This window comes from Pundamilia nyererei, unplaced genomic scaffold, assembly GCF_000239375.1.
Source record: "Pundamilia nyererei isolate P.nyererei 1_Seehausen unplaced genomic scaffold, PunNye1.0 scaffold00028, whole genome shotgun sequence".
NCBI lineage: Eukaryota > Metazoa > Chordata > Actinopteri > Cichliformes > Cichlidae > Pundamilia > Pundamilia nyererei.
The window spans coordinates 1,617,271-1,638,498 of NW_005187429.1; the positions used below are offsets into that span (position 1 = coordinate 1,617,271).

The 21,228-nt window shown below is 41.4% G+C and overlaps 2 protein-coding genes across 2 annotated transcripts; both read left to right on the forward strand.

The window, feature by feature from the left end:
* Positions 1-1,739: 1,739 nt before the first annotated feature.
* Positions 1,740-10,398, forward strand: ubqln4 (ubiquilin 4). The gene is made up of 11 exons (XM_005728361.1): positions 1,740-2,021; positions 3,438-3,589; positions 3,768-3,916; positions 4,016-4,278; positions 4,436-4,594; positions 4,757-4,979; positions 5,135-5,274; positions 5,705-5,788; positions 7,365-7,480; positions 7,559-7,724; positions 8,942-10,398. The coding sequence occupies exons 1-11, from the start codon at positions 1,878-1,880 to the stop codon at positions 9,092-9,094; spliced, it is 1,749 nt and encodes a 582-aa protein (XP_005728418.1). The 5' UTR covers positions 1,740-1,877; the 3' UTR covers positions 9,095-10,398.
* Positions 10,399-12,643: 2,245 nt separating this feature from the next.
* LOC102200815 (ras-related protein Rab-25-like) lies at positions 12,644-14,901 on the forward strand. Its single transcript, XM_005728362.2, has 5 exons — positions 12,644-12,950; positions 13,485-13,680; positions 13,909-14,102; positions 14,281-14,361; positions 14,450-14,901. Exons 1-5 carry the CDS (start codon positions 12,914-12,916, stop codon positions 14,572-14,574), a joined length of 633 nt encoding a protein of 210 aa, XP_005728419.1. The 5' UTR covers positions 12,644-12,913; the 3' UTR covers positions 14,575-14,901.
* The last annotated feature ends 6,327 nt before the right edge of the window (positions 14,902-21,228 follow it).

Below are 21,228 nucleotides of genomic sequence, written 5' to 3' on the forward strand. Positions count from 1 at the left end.
AGGGAATTTCTGTACTCTCACTATAAACCTTATCACACCCACACACCCTTATCCTAAACCTACCTATGACGAACCTATGATGCTTTTTAGAAAATCTGTCCACTTTTTCTAGATACAGTTACATGTATATTGGAAAAGGGGTACATACATGAAAATCATCTATGCTTAGTCGATTGAGATTCAGATCACTTTATTAATGCCAAAAAAGGACTATTTGTTTGCATCTTACGGACACAACCTGCTCACACAACCTAGCCCTTAAACACAAACACTGTTGCATGTCAAGGCAGAGATCAACAAAGAATGAGGCCATGGGAAAAGAATTAAAATAAATACATTAAACATAAAATAAATAAACAGGACAAGTATCTAAAAATGAACAATCATAGAAAAAAATAATCTAAATGGACCCTGTCAGTGTTGAGTAATCTAATAGCCGCGGGAGTGAAGGATTTAAAGTATACATTTGATCCACTCTGGGGTACACAGAAATGGTGACCTAGGAGGAACTTCCTGAAATCAGATGAAAAATATGTTAATAATGTTTATTGCCTGCTTCATTATCTGATTTCCCAAAGAGTGAGCACAGATGTCTCTGCTTGGCCCCTGTGACTTTGAAGCAGGTGTTAACAATACTGCTGACAGAGTTCATATCCTTAATAGACAAAACACTAAACCAACAGATAAAAGGAAATGTTAAAAGACTTTACCTAAAATAAATAAATAAAAAACACTGCATAAAGGTTCATCACAAGGGTTAATTAATTAACAAAAACCTATAGTACTGTGCAAAAGTATCGATCACCCTATCGTGTCTTTATATTTTGCTTCCAGAGAGCCAGACCTTCCTGTAAATTTATAAGTGGTCTTGAGCAATAATTCTACAGGCTTTCTGGAGGCCTTTCTAACTTATTCTTTGAACGTTGATGGTTTTTTCTCTCATTTTCAGTCCAGCCATAGTACCTGGCCATTTTTTAAGCCACCTAACACTGACCTATGAATCATTAAAGCTTAAAGAAGCACCTAAACTCACGAGAGTAATCGCTGTTTTGTCTACACTTAATAGATACCTTACATATTATTTTAGGCACAGGCTATCACAAAAACACATGATTGTTTTACATTTCTATAGCTGAATCTGTGAAAAAGGCCAAAGATGACACAATTTGATCGGCATAAGACAGCAGTTTTGCAATAAAAAGTTGATTACCAAAGAGCTAAACTGCTGAAAACACAGCAGATGATGGATGAAAGTCACGTCCTTAAGGGACAGGAAAAAATCCAGTAAAGCCCTGATACAGAACCTGAGAGATGCATCTGGACCTTCACTTGATTTGTTTACTATTACTTTTCCTATTTACAAAGTTTGTTTTTTTTCCGTATATATTGTATTTCCATGGACGAATATGGCTCAGCACTGTACTTTTAAAAACAGAACGTTTTGTTTCTACATGCTTTAAGTTTAAATAAATTTTGTTTTGTTTTTGTAAAGTTTGAATAGAGAAAATCGATAAATGTATGAAAGCTTGGGTGGCTTATCTCTCACCTAATACCTAAATAAATAAATAAGAATACACCGGTCTAAAATAAAGAATGTATGTAAGATACCCGATGTGCTGCCAAAAGCCTGATTATAGTGCAGACATGTTTTAGAAAATCATTTCCGATTTTGTTTATTTGGGGGGTGGGGATGTTAATCACACGTGTGATGTTTTATAACATCCGTTTCCTCTGGTGATACATGTGATGACCAATGATGACCAGGCAGAGACAGCGTACATACGGGAGCTTGTGAAATTCGTTCTGGAAAGAGGTTTGACCTCTCATGATCCGGAAGCCGACGCCAAGACCCGAGCTGTTCCATCGGCGGAGTAAAGATGGCTGACCAAGGCGCCGCAGATCCTGGTAATAACAACAATAATAAACCTGAAGCCTCCGAGGGAACTATTATAAAGGTCACAGTGAAAACTCCTAAAGACAAAGAAGAAATCGCCATCGCAGAAGATGCCTCTGTTACTCAGGTTGGTTGGGTTTTGCTGGTGGGGAGCTAGCTGCTGCGCCTCTAACGTCATGCCTCTGCCCACAAGTTCAGCTAGGAAGCTAACGAGCTAGCCCTGTTAGCATTTGTCGTCACTCTAGCCGGCAACCAGGGGCTTTGTGAAATTAAAGGGGCTGTGTGTAGCGGAAGTGTTGCCGCTTAGGGTAACAAATGTTCGGTGATATTAACGTTGGTGACATCCAATCGAGGAATATGACCACACAATAGATGAAATTGCGAACCGGTTAGCCTGCTAAGTGTTAGCACTTAGCAAGTTAGCCAGCCAACTTGCTAGCAGAGCCATTAGCTAACTATGTAGCCAAACAAGTGTCAGCTGACGCTTTAGTTATGCCACTACCACAAGTAGGAACCGATATAACCGATAGTTGATGTAACCACGACAGGGGTTTCGGATTTACAACATACTTTAATTTTCTGTTTCAGCCCGACGGCTTTAGCGAAAGCTAAACTTTGCTTTCCCTCTAGAACATTCTCAGTGCTGCCCCTGAGTCATTGGGCTTTCTTGGGAATATACAGTTTCTCAGTGTTACTGTTGGCTTGGCGACGTGGGGCACTGAAAGCATAACGCAGTCTTTTTAATCACAATAAAAGGATAATCTCTTCAGATGTGTTTGTTATGGCTACGTTGCCACTGAATGGTTGTGGTTTCACTGTTCATACATGCTAGCCATGTTCTTTAATCTGTTCATGCACACGGGCCTGTGTTTGTTTGATGTACATAACATTTAGTGCAATGACCAGGTTACATGTATAAGTATTAAATTGTTTAAGTTGCATTGTATAATCATGCGTATTTACTTGTGTAGATTCTGTGCTGCTTTTACACAGAGGTTGCTAGGCCCCTGTGAACGAAACGATAGTAGTCAACAATTCTGGGCCATTATTAAACCATGGTACTGATTCCTTTTTTAAATTCTTCTTTTACAGAAAGCGGTCTTAAAGCTTTTCATGTTTTATCAAACAGAGTAAAGTTGATGAAAAGTAACAGGTAGACATTGACCATTCTGATTTTCTAAAGGGCTGATTGCAGTCAGGAAGGCCGATTATAGGGTGCTAGTGATTTCTTTTTCCTTTGTCCTTAAAATACTCATCAAAGGTCTACTTTATCAAAGTAATTTTCACAAAGTGTTGAAAGACTAGTGGTAATCTGATAGATTTAGAGTGCATGGTCCCAGATAATGGGATATTTAGAAATGGCATCTGTAATGCCAGAGGTTTGCATCAAAACAGAACCAGATAATAGCAGCATGTCACGTGAGTAATCATCTCTTCCTTTATATTGTAATTTTCATTTCCAGTTTCTGTCTCCATCTCTTCTCTTTTTGTAAGACATTTTCTGGTTCACTTCTTATGTTTTTACTTTTTTCTTGTCTTTTAGTTTAAAGAAGAGATCTCGAGGCGATTCAAAGCCAAACAGGACCAGCTGGTTCTGATTTTTGCAGGGAAAATCTTAAAAGATGGCGACAGCCTCAGCCAACATGGCATCAAAGATGGCCTGACAGTGCACTTGGTCATAAAAACAGCACACAAGTAAGTCAACAAACCATGCTGATTCAACCAAATGCTTCGTGTCTGTCTTCAAAAAGGATTCATTAGATTTACAGTTCAGTGTTTTTTGTGCATTTGGATTCATGTTTCTCTTCAAAGCACACGGCGTTCACAGCATTACCAAGTTTGTCTTTTCCCCCCCAAAAAATCATCTCTGTAGGGCGGCAGATGGTGGTAGCACATCAGCCTCTAGCTCAACATCCACCCAAGCAGGCAGTACCTCCACTTCAAATCCAGGCACCAACCCCTCAACCACAACAGGCTCTACTGGCTCAGCCCCACCACCCACACAGACGCCCAACATACTGAGTAAGTGCAACTTTGTGTAATTTTATACAGGCAAACACCTTTCACTGTTTGAGAAATGCGGTGTGTTTAACCAGCACTCTCCAATCTTTCCTCCTTCAGCTGGCTTCGGTGACCTGGGTGGTCTAGCTGGACTGGGCATGGGCTCGGCTAACTTCATGGAGCTGCAGCAGCAGATGCAGAGGCAGCTTATGTCCAATCCAGAGATGCTTTCTCAAATTATGGAGAACCCGCTGGTGCAGAACATGATGTCAAACCCAGACTTGATGAGACAGATGATTATGGCTAATCCTCAGATGCAACAGTTGATGGAACGCAACCCTGAGATCTCCCACATGCTCAACAACCCTGAGCTTATGAGACAGGTAAACAGAACTAAGAAGGGCTGAATGTGTCATTCAGGTAGCACAATATTAGATTCCCACTATATTATCTGCCTTTTTTTAAAGGATTTTACAAGCTCTGTTTAAAATGATACCTTGATTCAGTTGTTTCCTTTCCTGTTCTTATAACACCTCACAGACCATGGAGCTGGCCAGGAACCCAGCCATGATGCAAGAAATGATGCGCAACCAGGACCGGGCTTTGAGCAACTTGGAGAGCATCCCAGGAGGATACAATGCTTTGCGGAGGATGTACACAGACATCCAGGAGCCCATGTTTAGCGCTGCCAGAGAACAGGTATCTGTGAGGAATACTTGCTGACGAATGTTTTGTTTTTGTGCACTGTTGGTGCTTGTTGAACTTCTCACTCATTCTGTAGTATTTGTTGTCTCTTTTTTGTCAGCATTGCATAGCTAGTAGTATTCTGACAGTTGTGTTTCCAAATGTGCCTCCTTGTAGTTTGGTAGCAACCCATTCTCAGCTCTGGGAGGGAGCTCCGAGTCTGGTGCCCAGCCATCACGGACAGAGAACCGAGAGCCCCTACCAAATCCATGGGGGCCACCAACTTCTTCTAACCCTTCTGAGAGTGGAGGGGGCAGCACGGGGAGCAGTAGTACCACCGCAGGCACCACCCCAAGTGTGTCGAACCCTCTGGGCATCAATCCTGGCAGTCTGGGAAATGGTAAGCCAGAGCGAGCCTGAATTCCTTAAATTTAATATTATCTAACTATCAAATTACTTATTTGTAAATAATACTTTGATGTAGTGAATTATGTATACATTACTTTTTTTTTGAATTTCTTGTCTATATTTTCTATTGTTTTCTTTTTATTGTAGGCATGTTTAACAGCCCAGGCATGCAGAGTCTACTGCAGCAGATCTCTGAAAACCCTCAGCTGATGCAGAACATGCTGTCTGCTCCCTACATGCGCAGCATGATGCAGTCACTGGCTCAAAACCCAGAGTTGGCCTCCCAGGTAAGCTTAAAGATGGATACACACACACATTTAAACATACATATAATGCACAGCCATGCAGAAAAAATTAGATTAAAATATTTTCCTGTTCAGAATGTGCATCAGACAGGTGCACATGTTTATACATAGACAAGTGGATCATAATGAACAACTCGGTTTAAATGTACTGTCAGTATCAGGTTAGCCACTGGCATTAAGACAATACAGAGATTGTCTTTTAAGCTTATATTTAGACCAGAGCAGCTTCATGATAAAGTGCTGCTGAGTGATACTAAAGACATATTGATTAGGGTACAGCATCAGTTTGAAAGCTGTGGTGAGGTGCTAAAATGAATTTACTTAAATCTTTCTATTATTTTAGTGAGTAAGCAGCATAGCCTGATGTGGAATGATCCTTTTGCTTGACTGTATTTCCCCTTTTCTCTACCAGGTTTTGATGAATAACCCCTTGTTTGCTGGAAACCAACAACTGCAGGAACAGTTCAGAGCTCAGCTGCCTATCTTTCTGCAGCAGGTACAGCATATTTGTTTAGTTTAGTACCGCAGTTCTAGATTTGCATGTTTTCTATAAAAGACTGTAACAAAGAATGGAGCTGATTAGATCTGCAGGGTGGCATAATGAGCCTCAGTCTATGTATCTGCCGAGGGTACATGATGAATTATATCATTAAATAATATGTATTTAATACCTGATTTAGAAGTTAAAATACATTAAACACATTGAAATATGAGGAAATTACGTGTTTCATTTTTAATTAGAAGTGAATTTGGCAGTAGTATATCAAATGATCACCCAGAAGGGTGGAAGTGACTGTCGGTTTCATAGTTAACAGACTCCATCTGGGCAACCAAACCACAAGACAACAACACACAAACGGCTCCCTCACAGGTGCTGCTGCGCTCACTTAGAGCAGTGCTGGCAAATGTCCCAGGTTCTTTAAATAAAACTGAAATCTGAATATTAGAAGAATCTCCTGAATAGTTGTTATTTGTTAGTTGAGTCGCTTTCCCACTTGAGTCAGTTTTTGGATAATTGCATCAATACATTTTCTACTGTTCTTCTTTCTCACATGTACCACACAACATGTCACAAATTTACAGCAAAGTGTCAGCTTTCAAACTATTGGCAGTACTTCACAGGGTTCACTTGAGGGAACTACTGGACCTAGCATGCAGGAAATATTTGCTAACAGTAAATGTAGCAGAATATTACCTGTGGTGCTGACACAGCAGCACCATTTGACATAGCATGAACTTTGTACTAGGTAGCTGGAAAATGTTTGATGTAATTGCGTCTGACTTTTAGTCTGTGAAGGTTCTCAGTCATCCAGGTCATCGTAGTCAAAGGGGCTTGCAAAGAAAAGCGTCTGGACTTCTTTAAGTTGCTTGAAGACATTTCACCTGTCATCCGAGAAGCTTCTTCAGTTCTAAGGTCAAATGGTGGGGAGTCCCAGATTTAAACCTAGTGGGAGAATATCCCCCCACAGAGGAACAAAAGGATCCCCTGATGATCCTCTAATCGCCTGAGCTACATCTATGTCCATCTATGTCCACTGTGAACGACCATCTTTGAACAGAGGCGGTGGTTTACGACACCAACTGTCTGCCATCTATAATCCAGCTTTGAGTTCCCTCCCCAGACGCCTGAACGCCCACTCACATCCTGGGCCATCTGACCTCAGGAATTCGCATGATAAGGTGGGGCCAGGTTTCACAAAGAGCTCACCCGAAACCCTGGCTGATTGGGACCCACACCCATTTTCACACCTTGGCTCAGGCGATTAGAGGATCATCAGGGGTCCTTTTGTCCCTCTGTGGGGGGACACTCCCACTAGGTTTAAATCTGGGACTCCCCACCATTTGACCTTAGAACTGAAGAAGCTTCTCGGATGACAGGTGAAATGTCTTCAAGCAACTTAAAGAAGTCCAGACTCTTTTCTTTGCAAGCTCCTTTGAGTCTGACTTTTAGGTTGTCCAATGCACCTCTGTCAGCTGAACAAACCTGCAGTGCATGTGTGAAAACAGCTGTAACGCTCACACAATTTAGACTGCTAATCCTGTGACAATTTCATTGAACTGTTGGGTTGCAGATGCAGAACCCAGAAGCTCTGTCAGTGATGACCAATCCACGGGCCATGCAAGCTCTGATGCAGATCCAGCAGGGCCTACAGACACTGCAGACAGAAGCACCAGGCCTCATGCCCAGGTATGCTAACACACATTTAAACATCGTTCATTTTTGAGGTGGATATACTCTCTGCTGTTAATTTTTCCTTCATCCTAGTTTGATGCCAGGTGGAATTCCTGGAATACCCACAGGAGGGGCCATGCCCACAGAGAACCCTGCATCTTCACCCAGCAGTGCTGGAACAAACACTGCCCAGCAGCAGCTGATGCAACAGATGCTCCAGATGTTTGCTGGAGGAGGAGGTGGAGGCGGAAGCGCAACGGTACACATGCATAGGAATTACAGTACTGTGTCTTGGGCCACATTTCTTTTTATATTTTGGTGGTAAAATAGGACATAGTTCCAGTGTTTTATTGAAACATGGAAAAGTATAAAAACTGAGTTTTTTTTTTTTTTCAGTTTTAACAAGGTTTAAAGTCAACATTTGGGTTCACTATCTTTATTCTTCAACATAGTCTGAACTCTCTTAGCCAGCTGTTTTGTCATGTCTTCGGGAATAGATCTCTAGGCTTCTTGAAGGACATTTAAAGCTCTTCTATGGATGTTTGCTGCCTTTTGTTCCATCCTCTGTCAAGATCATCTCACACTGGATTTTGACATACCTCAGCCTTTTCTCACTGTTTGTCCTCCTTATGAAATGGCTTCTTGATAGCCGCCTTCCGTTTAGACCATATATGATGAGACTTCAGTGAGCGATCCACTGAAGGACCAGATGTACCTCGCTGGTCCTGTGTCAGGTCTTTGCTGGAGTTTTTCCTTTGTCTTAAAGGTAAAGTCTGTAAAATCTCACTAGATGTCAGTAGATTGCAAATTGCAGTTAACTGAATTCAATTTTTCTTACCCCTCTTAATTCAAGTGTGTAATCATAGGTACAGTGAGCATTGGGGTACACACTACACTTTAAAATATTTGAATAATGTCAACACTTAGCAATGAATAACGAATAAACTTTGTAAAAGGTGTCCACTGCGTGGTGATGAGTCGCTGAAGCGTACTTCTGGCAAATGACAGCAATAGTGTGATGAGTTGAGGATATCCTGAACTTTTTTGTCATCAAGTGCTGCTTTGTTTCACTGGTCTCTAGCTCTCTAGTCACATACATAAACATAACTAGGTGGAACACTTGAGTTAGGTTGTTATCTTTGGGTGGATGATTTATCTGCCTGTGTTAAGTGGTCAAATAACATTCCTGTAAAAATGGTCAGGTAAAAGGACTGGACTGAAATGAGTGGAAAATCAGCCAAAGAAAAACATTGAAAGGCCTTCAAAAAGCCTTCTTGAGGACGCTTTTTAAAAGGACAGAAAAGTGGCTAAGCAAAATATAAAGAAATGGTGGCTCAAGACTTTTGCACAATACTGTACAATTTGTGAACATGCGTGCTCTCAGATGAAATGACTGCTTTACAGAAAAAGGGGGGTGGACATGGTCACAGTATGGTACTAGTATAATTTGTCTCGCATCTCATTTTGTCGTTGTAGACCCAGACCCCAGAGGTTCGGTTCCAGTCCCAGCTGGACCAGCTTAATGCTATGGGCTTCATCAACCGCGAGGCCAACCTGCAGGCGCTCATAGCTACTGGAGGAGACATCAATGCTGCAATCGAGAGACTTCTGGGCTCACAGCCCTCGTAAAGACATACAGTACCTAGTGATACACAGACATGCGCATACATACCTAACTCACAAAAACACCCAGCATCTACAGAGAACCAAAATAAATTTCAGTGTATTGTCCCCAACTTAACGGAACGAACGTGGGCAGGATCTATAAGACCTTCACTCTACATCTGTTCTCAGATCATGCCCCATTTCCCATACTTTCACTCTTTGCCACCATCCAACCAGATCTCTGTCAAGAGTGCTGCCGTAGAGTTGGACTGAACCACTCTTACCGTAAAGGGTATTCTGGTGCAGAGAATAAGAGTGAAAATCTCTCCTGGAAAGGGATTCCCTACCATTTTCACTATATATATTGTTTTCTTCATGTAAAACTGGAGTAGAGTGCTACAGGTTAACATTTTCATGATACAAATTGAACCCACGTGATGTGATTGGCATCTGGCTCTTTTTCCTACATGGCTACTGTGAGGTTTGCTGGTATTTAACTAGCAAATTGATAAATGAAGATTTTCTGATTACAGGTGGCAAACCTGAGTGTTAGCAGGAAGGTAGCTTGTCCACGCAGATGATCCACCTTATTTCCTCCTTTCCTTGTTCTAAAGATTCTACTTAAATGGCTGTCGTTCCCCAACAGCTTTCACTATTTATTGCAAGCTCTTAATAACATGACATAATACGTCATTCAAGATAAAAGTGCCCACTCACAGGTGCAGTGGCTTTTCCCCACTGAGGCACCATTGCTGTGCCTGCTGTCTTCCACTGCCCTATCATCAGTGAATTGCCTCACTCAGTGGGTTATTGAGGACCCTGCCCCAACTAAGAAAATTTCACGCACCATCCAGAACTTTAGCCATAATCAGATATCACATCGCAGCGTCTCTGAAGCAGACGGCGCAGTTAGAATGAATAAGAATGAAACAAGTTTTCCTTTCGTTTTAATCTTATTCTTCATTTTAATTTCTCTTTCGAGGTGCAGTTAGTACCTAGAAGTGATTTGTCTCATCAAAATAAAATGGAAATCAAATGATTAACGAAAAATGAACGATGGAACGGCTTTACAAACAACTCTGGTACAGTGGCATCATAAATTTCTCAAATCAAGCCTAGGTTGTTTTATTTTATTATTATTTTTTTTTTCCTTTTGAAATTCTCAGCAATGTAGTTGTGGTAACCTTGGCAACTGCTGCTATAGCTTTGCTTTGTCTGTTGACCTCAGCTGGAAAAAAAAAAAAAGAAAATCCATCTCCGAATTGAACATGTTGAAACTAACTTTTAACAGTACTGTACTAAAAAAATAAAACATGATTTAAAAACAGCCCACACATGTGTCAGTTGATTATGAAAGTTAATTTGTATGAAGTCATTGAACTTTGTTTCTGTTTTTTTGTTAAATGTGAAATGTTGAAATCTGCAAGATTAAATCTACTTTTGGAGGGTTTTTTAAAAAAATTTTTTTAAAAAGAATTTTGTTTTTAAACACAGTTGGCCATCCTTTAAGGTTTTAGTTTGGTACCACTAATTGGATGATATTTTAAATATTTTAATTTTAAATACCTTGGAAGCTTGCTGAAAAGTACACAGATTACTATTAATGATGCTTAAAAGTTCCAGGAAGTGTTTTCATCTCTGATATTAATTTAGTCAGTTAAAATCAATATTTTCACTATTTGTAAGGAAATGTCTTGTCAAAAATGAACTTACTGTATATTATTTTTATCTTTTCTATTGATTCAAATATTGTATTTCTTACAAAAATAACGTGGTAATTCAGATTTTATACAGTCACAAATAGTCTGTAAGACAAACATGTCACTATAACAATAACACGCTATCTTCTTAGAGTGCTGAGTTATGAATTACTGTGTGAGCCTGAACTGTGTTTGCTGGTTTGTATTCATATAGGATCGATTGTAGCTGTGTTCTGCTAATCACGATAATTAAAATATACTTTAAAAAAATGTAAAGGAACATTTTGAACACATCAGATCTATGAAGAAAAAAAAAGGAAATGCTTGATATCTACATTGATATAGACTGGGTAATTGGTTAGGAATGAAAGGATGCCAGATATTTTAAAGGAAATAGTAATTATTAGCCTACAGGTGGCTAAATTTAAAGACACAAGTGAAAAAAAGATGTGGCAGACTAGTCAATTTGACCAAAGCTTCAGTTTATCAGGTATGCATACTGCAAATGCAATGTCAGGGTAGGCTCCTAATGAGACTGGATGGTCTCCTCTCGGATCTACTGTAGATCTGGGCATCCATGATCTGGAGAATGAGGTGCAACCTGATGGTGTCAGACGAACTGAAATAATAATAATAATGATGATAATAATGTCCAAGAGGTGTTTTATTGGATTTGGGTCAAGAAAATGTGGGTGGGGTCACTGATACCAGTTCATACATCCCAGAGGCGACCGTGGCTCAAGAGTTGGGAGTTCGCCTTGTAATTGGAAGGTTGCCGGTTCGAGCCCCGGCTCGGTCGTTGTGTCCTTGGGCAAGACACTTTACCTACCGCCTACTGGTGTTGGCCAGAAGGGCCGATGGCGCGATATGGCAGCCTCGCTTCTGTCAGTCTGCCCCAGGGCAGCTGTGGCTACAACTGTAGCTGCCTCCATCAGTGTGTGAATGGGTGGATGACTGGGTGTGTAAAGCGCTTTGGGGTCTCTAGGCGGGACTAGTAAAAAGTGCTATACAAATACAGGCCATTTCCCATTTCCTGCGTACTCTTGCCACATGAGGCCAAGTATTGTGCACCAGGAGAAATCCAGGACCCACTGCATCAGTGTAGGGTCAGATGGCAGGTCCAAGGACTTTCTCCTGATACCTAATGGCAGTCAGCCTTTGTCCCTCCATGAATATGCCTCCCTAGAACATCACTGACCCACCACCAAACTGGTCGTGCTAAACATTGTTACAGGAAACAAAGTTTGTCACAGCTTCTCCAGCTGGTCTGTCAGGGTGAACCTGCTCTGATCTGTGATAAGCACAATTCACGAGTGGTGTACTTGGCAATTCTGGTTTTCTACACTAAATGCCAGCTGGGCTCCACAGTCCATAGAGAACCCTCAGTCACCCTCATGAAGTCTGTTTCTGATCGTTCGGTCAGAGATATTTACAGTGTCAAATGCAAAACTAGATGAGGGACAACTGTCACTGTTGCCTCTCTAGTGCATCTGTTGTTAATCTCATCAACACTAAAGCAGCTGAAACTGAATAACAATCCCCGCTGCTACTTAACTGATCAGTTAAATATCCCAGAAGTTTAACTGACTTATTGCTATATGCTTATTAAATTCTGTTTAAGCAGTGTGTTACATAATAGTTAGTACACTATAAAGCACTCTTAACTCCAAGTTTAATGATCAGAAAGGTGGGGAATGATGACGTGTGTTTGCACACAGAAACCACCTTTTAAGTGAGGTCACACCACAAATGATCAGAATCAGTGCGTGAATAGAGCAGCAGAGGGTGGAGACGCTTCATGACTACCTGCCAGTGGTTCTACCTGTTCCACCTGCTCTCCTCCCTCCAGCCCTCCTTTGGGTGTCAGCTGATGAGAGCTCAGGACCGCCTGCCCTCAATCTGAAGCTACCCACTATGCGTAGATAAAGAAGCAAGCGGCTCAACCAGTTCCCTTTTTTCTTTCCATTCTTTTCTTCACCTTTGCTCTCTCTACATCGGAGAGAGAGACTCAGGACTGAGGCTGGATTTTTTTTCTTTCTTTCTGTTTTTCTTTCTTTTTTAAACTCTACTTTGGGAGCTAATATTTAAAGTGCCTTCAGGATATTTACTTAGCAAGCAGGAACTGTTCGCCTCTGAGTGCAGCATGGGGTCTGATGATTCGTACAATTTTGTCTTTAAAGGTGAGTCATGTTTGCTTAAGCTGTGATTGTGTAGGAAGACATGAATGTCTTTTTCTCTGTGTATTATTGCGTATTTGTAGACAATGAAGCTGGCAGGTACAACTCCGGCTGTAGCTGCCTGCTGCTATTTCCAAGGAAGTGAATAGAGCAGGGAAAGTAGGAAGTGATCGCTCTGTATCCATTCGGCTGTAAACCATTTAACCTTTGACCTATTATAGAAACATATAATCCACACGTTATAATCTTACAAAGAGCCTCATGAGCATGTGCATGTTCCTTATTAAAATAAACTTCCATTCATTCCAAAGTGAAATCAGCCCCAGGGGAGATGTGCCACGTCTGTGTGGTGTCATAGTGTCTAGTATCTTTTGAGGGTGACAGAAAGTCTGGATATAAAAGAATATGTTTCAGCAAGTTACCATGAGATAGGTTTATCCTTGATTTGTTCTAATACTCAGTGTTATTGGTATCTAGTTTTTTAATCAAATAAAGGATTAAGAGCCATTTCAATACCTGTTGTGTGTGTTTGTTTAGTGGTTTTGATCGGAGAGTCTGGCGTAGGAAAGAGCAACCTTCTGTCTCGCTTCACCAAGAATGAGTTCGCCCATGACAGCCGTACCACCATCGGTGTCGAGTTCAGCACACGGACCGTGCAGATTGATAACCTCACCATCAAAGCTCAAATCTGGGACACGGCTGGCCTGGAGCGCTACAGAGCTATCACCTCAGCGTGGGTACACACACATAAGCACACACACCATTTACGAATGAGTAACAGACACAATTGAGGTGGGAATTATGAGATTATCAGTGTTGGCTCACACATGTTTGCCAGTTTAAGTAACACTGATTGCACTGTGTTTAATTAACGGTCACACCTCTTTCATGCACAACACCTACTTAAAGGAATTGTTTCCTGTTTGAATGTAACACCCAGCCCATGTGTGTTCCTCCTCAGGTATTACAGGGGAGCAGTTGGAGCGCTGCTGGTCTATGACATTAGCAAGCACTTGACCTATGAGAGCGCAGAGAGATGGCTGAAGGAGCTGTACGACCACGCAGACCCTCATATTGTGGTCATGCTGGTGGGAAACAAAAGCGATCTGGACACTCTCAGGACCGTACCCACAGATGAGGCCAGAGACTTTGCAGGTAAGTTAAGTAGTATTGTATAGTTATTTCTTTAATGTTGTTTTGGAATATTTCTAATATATGAGACTGATTTTATTTCTATGTCTTGCAAAAATTCTCATAAATGGTGTTTTCACTGCTAAATACATTTTGCTCTGTATTAATGTTTTTTTGTTTTTCAAACCCCGGTGTGATTCAGAAAAGAAGGGTCTGATGTTCATGGAGACATCGGCGTTGGGCTCCACCAATGTTGAAGCAGCTTTCAGTGAAGTTCTCACAGGTAAAGGTGCCCAGAAAGAGAATTCACACCCTCACTTTGACTTGTGTCCGTGTTGACTGCCAATCTTCTTCGTCTCCGTTTTCTCCAGCGATCCATAAGAAGGTGGCCAGCAGAGAGGTGACCCGTGGCTCCATCAGTGCTGTGACCCTCTCCAGCCCCCTTGGGCCAAGCAGCGAGGCACAGGAGGAGCGCAAAGGCTGCTGCAGGAGCTAATAACAGACTGCAACACCCCCCCAGAAAGACCTTCTGTGTACATACTGAAGCATCACCATGCTTGACTGTCATTCAAGCGAGGCTTCTGCTTGACACTGAGCTCTCAGTGTTCAGGCGTCTTTCAGTATACCGTCTGTACAGTATCTAATTTACTGAATAAGTGTTGCAAATGGTAATTCACTTTCACGTTTTATACATATTTCTTTTGATGGCTGATGGGCAATTTCTGCATTAGATGACATTTTTTCCTTTATGTTTCTAGAAATACTTTGTAATGTTTTATTGCTTTTATAAAGGAATCCAGAGGGAACGTCTTGGAATAAGTTATTTATGCTTCTTCTATTTGCTTGTACTTGCAACAAAAAGTCATGAAACATCTCCATGAGACTCGAGCTATGTGGAAAAAGGAGATAAAAGGAGGTGAAATAAATAAAGTTATAGTGTTAACACACTAGCTGGATAAAACTGGTCCAGTTTGAATCAATTCATATGCTGTTAGATAAGTTAATCTTTAAAAAATTGTATTGGTGGAGTTAAATGAGGACCGATGGTATACCTACATCATCATAGTTAATGCGATTTTAGGACCAATCACATGTGTTGTCAGATTTATGACTTTTGGGGGGTGGGACTGAAGTGGGGTAAGTTTGTCTTCACTGCTTTCTGACAAACACGGAAGTAGAAGTAAGGTAATAAAAAGAGCATCAAAATCAATGTAAGGAGCAGGTTGTCCTACTTGAAACCAAAAGTCACTGTTGATTTGTTCAATAAACTGGTGTGAGATGATTAGAGTTTTGTGACATGGTGCATTATCCTGCTGGAGGAAGGCGTCGGACGATGGGTAAGCTGTGGTCATAAAGGGGTGGGCATGGTCAGGAACAGTACTCCTGCAGGCTGTGGTGTTTAAACAATGCTCAGTTGGTGATAAGGGTCTCAAAGTGTGCCAAGAGAATATCCCCCACACCAGAGTTATTAAAGTTTTGTGTTTTCTAAGTAGTTTTATTTAATTTTTTGTTGTTTATTTTAGTTTCAGCTAGGTTACAGAGTATACTTTCTTGTTTCAGTTTAGATTTTATTGTTGGAAAAGATTTAGTTTTAGTTTAGTTTTCATTAGTTTCAGTGTTAGTTTTAGTCTTTTATAATTATTATTGTCTGAGGCAAGATATTGGTATTCCAATAACAACACAATGCTTTGAAAGCAGATGACTAACAGTCTTGTAAACATCTCACAAGTCTCAATAAACACATTTATCATGTGTCATCAGGCAGGTTAATAATACATTTTTGCTTAATTAACAGATACCAAAGGTAAGAACATTTCCTTTCTCTATATATGTGTTATTTTAGTTAGTTAGTTTTCCAAGATCACAAAATGTTTCAGTTTTTAGCCTATTTTAAGTTAACTTTAATAACCTTGCACCACAACATTGCAGGATGGAGCCATGCAAATTTTGATCCTACCATCTGACTGACGCAGCAGAAATCAAGACTTGTCAGATCAGGCAAGGTTTTTCTATTTTCTGTTGTCTAATTTTTGTCTGTGTGAGTTTTAGGCTCACTTTCCTGTTCTTAGTTGACAGAAGTGGCACCAAGTGTGGTCTTCTGCTGCTGTAGCCCATCTGCTTCAATGTTTTATGCATTTCTGCTTGGTTGTAATGAGTGGTTATTTGAGTTACTATTACATCCTATCAGCTTGAAGCAGTCTGGCCATTCTTCTCTGCCATCAACAAGGCATTTGCACCCAAAGACCTGCTGCTCACTGGATATTTTCTCGCTGTAATTCCATTTTCTGTGAATCCTAGAAATGGTTGTGTAGGAAAATCCAGTAGATCAGCATTTTCAGAAATAGACCAGTATGAATTATGTCCATTGATTTTCTTATCATTTCAGGGGGCTCTAGATTATATTAGTTGTCACGAAGCAAGAGGCAGGGTACACCTTGGACAATCTGTCAGCCTGTCCCAGGGTAATGCAGAGATATAGATAAAATAATTCACACTCACGTTCTATGGTTAATTTAGGACCCCCGGTTAACCTAAACTCATGGATGTCTTTAGACTGCAGGAGGAACCTGGAGTGCTTGGCGAGATTAATATAATATACAAAACTCCAGGTTTGAGGTATAGGTCAAGTAGTAGTTTTTCCCCAAGTGGCAGAGAGATGGTGTCACACCAGCACGATTGGTTTTCAGATCTTGCCCAATGATAGTCCTGAGATGGTCTTTGAAGGTGCTATGTCTCCTCTCAACCTGTAGATGGCACTGCCGATGTTACAAGTTGAAACCACAGCCCGAGGGTACTATAGTGAAATACATTTGTTCCCCCTCTCATTCATTTAGTAACGCCTACATGTCTCATACTCCTGTCTCATCTCTTACTATGCATCACATTTACGTTCATTATATTAAGTTAGCAACCTTTGCTGCCTATGATGTGGGGTATTAATTTACATTTTCCCCAGACTTGGTAATTTTATGTCAACGTGTCCACTCGCAGAAGATCTCCAGACTATGGATGTAATTGTACAAGCTCATATGGCACAACTGAGTGAATATAAATCTACAGCGGTGGTAGTTAATGACATTCTGGACAGATAGTGCTCTATCTCTGGTTCACAGATGTGCATGAGGAGCCTTTGCTGTGGTATGAGCGTGCGTGTCTGCTGCGTGCATGCTGTGTCCCCAAGCAAGACTTCTCTGCCGGAGATGATTTTGCTACAGTGAAATGACCACAAATGCTTTTATTAAGCTTCTCTCATGAAAATATGATAGGAAGGCTCTGCACCAGGCAGTAAATGTTTAATTATACCTTGTGAATGGGGATATTTTATAGGCTGAGGAAAGACATCTGGTGTAATAATCCACACAGGCTGAGCAAGCTGCACAGGTTGAAAGCCTGGTCACCAAACCTGTAAATTTTGCTTCATCCCATGCCTATAAGGAAGGTTTATACTTACTAAATCTCTTTAAAAAAAAAAAAAAAAATACAGGTTCCTTTATTTATTCTGAATGAAGAGGGCTGAACAGTGAAGAAGCATTTCCTTCTGCTGATTGTTCCAATTTTTTCCTAGTGTGTCAGTGTGTTTCTGACCCAACCTTGAAAGTAAGGCTCTCATCATGGTTGGAAAGAAATGGATTTAGCACAAACATGTGGTGGCTATTACTCGCATGCTACTAGACATGTGTAAGTTGTAAAAAGTGTGTCTTAAACCAGGACTCGTATATATGCTAAAGTGATAAGTGCAATGGCACCTCTGACCCCAACATGGATCTGTTTATCTCCGGCTTACGATGCCCCCCTCTCCATCCCTGCAGCACTTTGTTTCGCAGGGAAATCTTGGAGTTTTAAGTCGGAGCATCAAATCTGTACGGTTTGGGTTGTAAACTATGTTTTTCTTATGACCTTTAACTCTCATTTCTGTTGCCTTGCAGTTTCTCTTCTGCTCTCCAAATCCCGCTTTCGCAAATTGTGTCTCTCACTTGGTTTCTGCCTGTCCAGAGCTCATTTTCACTTGTTTATATCCGCTTCCTGTATTTGTTTGTTTATACGCATGATCAGCAGTGATATAAGTCCTACAATCATAACACAATCCCACTCATATTTACATTTCATCTAAAGAGAAAACAAAACAGAACAAAAACCCCCAGCTGTCCTCTGTAGCCATTTTTAAAAATTGATTTTTTTTCACTTCCTCACATCTAAAGTACTCCAAACACACACACGCATGCACATGACTTGAAAAATAAATTGTCAGCTTTTGAATCAAGAAAAGCAGCAATGCTTGCAGTAGAGTGACAGCAGTTTTTATTTTTAATGTTTATTCAGCAGGATGTTTAGACTCATTAAGGAAGACTTTTAGTTATCTTTGGGGGGGAGATCCAAATACAGAAATGCATGCTAGTTTGCTGTTGTGCAGGTGGCAGACAAGGTCATGCACTAATCAGAGGTTTAGCCCTTTAGTGCCTCCACATGTACAAGTGCCATTCAGCAAGACTGAACCTGAATGAGCAAATGAGAAGAGATAAAGTGGTTTGAATGCATGTCACCCACTTACCTGCTTTTCACTGAATAGCAGCATCATGTGGGCATGCTTAAAAACGCATTAAATACATAACTTGCACCTGTTGCAGATTTTTTTTCGCGCCTTACTGTGTGGGTTCACAGCTACAAATGTGCACGACGTGAAAACAACGTCTGGGCGTGAGTGTGTGTGACGGCCCACATTCCTGCATCATCCCGCATCTGTCAGCAAAGAGCACACACTGATATTTCCACATCAGCTGACATCATCGCATAAATAGAATCCAAGTCAATGCCGCTCATTGCCATGGTGATGTTGTTATGGCGACCAATCAAAAAGAGAGGTGAGCTGATGGGTGCCTGTGTGTGCTCTCAAAAAAATATAAAATAAAAAGGCGCAGTGGAGGAAAAGAAAGCTGAAAATGGGCAGAGAGGTGGGTTACTGCCTCGAGTTCATCGCAAGCAAACTGTTAAAGAGTGCTTTCATCGATCTCTGTTGAAGACCGGAGGTGTTTTAGTCTCGGCTCGGCTTATCGTGGAATTAAAACGTCCTATAATTCAGTTCTCTAGATTAGTGTTTGCACATTTGTCTGCCCCCTCGTGCTTGGCTGTATCGCCTCCCCATATACTCGAGTCAATTAACTCCTTTAAAAGCCTCTAATTTCATAACGGAGCCCGTTGTGCTTGGCTGTCTGTGCTCAAGGCCCAGCTGGGGTCACAAGATTCCTTTCCAGCATGCAATTAAACAGGTTGACAGCCACAAACGAGGCTGAAAGCCTCAGCATCGGTCCACTTAACATAATATTACATACCTCAGTTGCCATGACAGCCTCAGTGTTTGTCTGTGAGTCAGTGATGCTAAACAGCTGCAGGTGTAAAGCTATTATTTCTATTATTAATTATTTATCGATCTGCTATTTGTGGGCTGCTTCGAGCTGAGTCCAGAAACAAAGTAAAGTAAGAGTGCCATTAACAGATTAGCTCTGCTGTCACAGGTGAGCTTTCTGCCTGCTCTCAAGTTTGAATTTTTGCTTTAAGTGATGACATCTGGAGAGTGGGAAGCAGGCAAGGCTGTTCTGGCACATTAGCACAATAAAGTCTTCTATCCTCAGTCATAACACCTGACTTTTGTGTAGTTTTGCTGCTCTGACCACAGCTCCACTGATCCATTTTCTTCAAGGTGGCCTGACAAAAGTTTGGCGCCAATATTTCAGAGGTGATTTCTCACCCTGGCACCACTCCTACACTGGAGGAGAAGAAGCCACGTGGCTAAAACTAGAATGTGAAACCACGGGCTTCCAAATGTGTGACACTGAGATGAAGCAAAACTTTTCAGCCATCTCCAGCAAAAGAATGGGACAGGCAATAACAGCTAGCGCACATAGCCCCCTAAAAGCCCTCGGCTCTTTCTCAGGGGAACACAAAACGCCTGGCAGCGCGGCGAGTGACAAAAGGGGCGTGAAATTGAGTTTATGAGTAGATGTTTCCATGTCTGTATTTTCCTCCTCCTCAGCTTTTGTTCCATGTGGCTCATGAATGGAGGCGCAGTCCACATGAAATGGCTCAGGCTGGAGATACGCCCTGAGTGTAAAGACACCGCATTTATTTGCGAACAAGCACATCACACACTATTTTGTTCCACTGAATAAACACTACTGAATGACTCCGAGTGAGGCCTGTTGCGTGCCACGCTTTTGTATTATTTATGTTCACTTAATGCCTGGTTTGTGTGGCTTCTTTTTGCTTCACTTGTTAATCACACATTTGTGTGTGCCTGTCTGTTTATTACCAATTAAAATAGCCTGTGAGCACACAAAGTCTCTCTCTCTCTCTCTCTCTCTCTCTCTGTGTGTGTGTGTGTGTGTAGTTTCAGGACAGCACTTGTTGAACTGACAGCCTTCCTGAGATAAGTCTCCCTAGAGTTTTTGGATTGTGGGAAAACACATGTTGTTGTCCACTTTATTGGCACAGGGATAAAACATGTTTGGGCTCGAGGACAAGAAAGTCAGTCTGCCAAAAGATACAGTACATCTGAGCTCTCCAGGCATTTGCGGGTGCATGCAAGTCAGAAAGACAGACAGGAGCGATCCATGTTCTTTTTAAGGATGAATGATTATAGAATTTGCAAGCTCACATTAAAGTGTGCTTGCACGTATGTGTGGCAAACTGTGATGTTTTCACCTACTGTATGTGTCCGTGTGCAGTTTCCTCTCCATGGAGCGAAAGGATGCATCTAAAAATACCATAGGCCCGAGAGGAAAAGGAGGATGGGAAAGCACTTACCAAAGCAATAAGTGGAACACAGGTCTCTCCTTTCCTTTCCCGTGCGCACCTTTCCCATGCACTTTTATTGTGGATGTGTCAACTAGAAGTTCAAATTAAACCTAAATAATTTCTGTTGTTCCAACGAGTTAAAAATGCGCCTGTTGGTTTGTGGATGCTGGCACTGAGGGTGCAGTGGTGTGTGTGTGGGGGCTACACAAATCCTGGGTGGTAATGTGTACCAATTAAGGTAATTTCCGGGTATTTGCCAAATTAAAACCAGACTTCTGGGAGATGTAGATACACGGACAGATTTCTACACGGATTGTGTAAAGATGAGGAGGAGGGGTGAGTAGTTGAGGAGGAGGAGGAG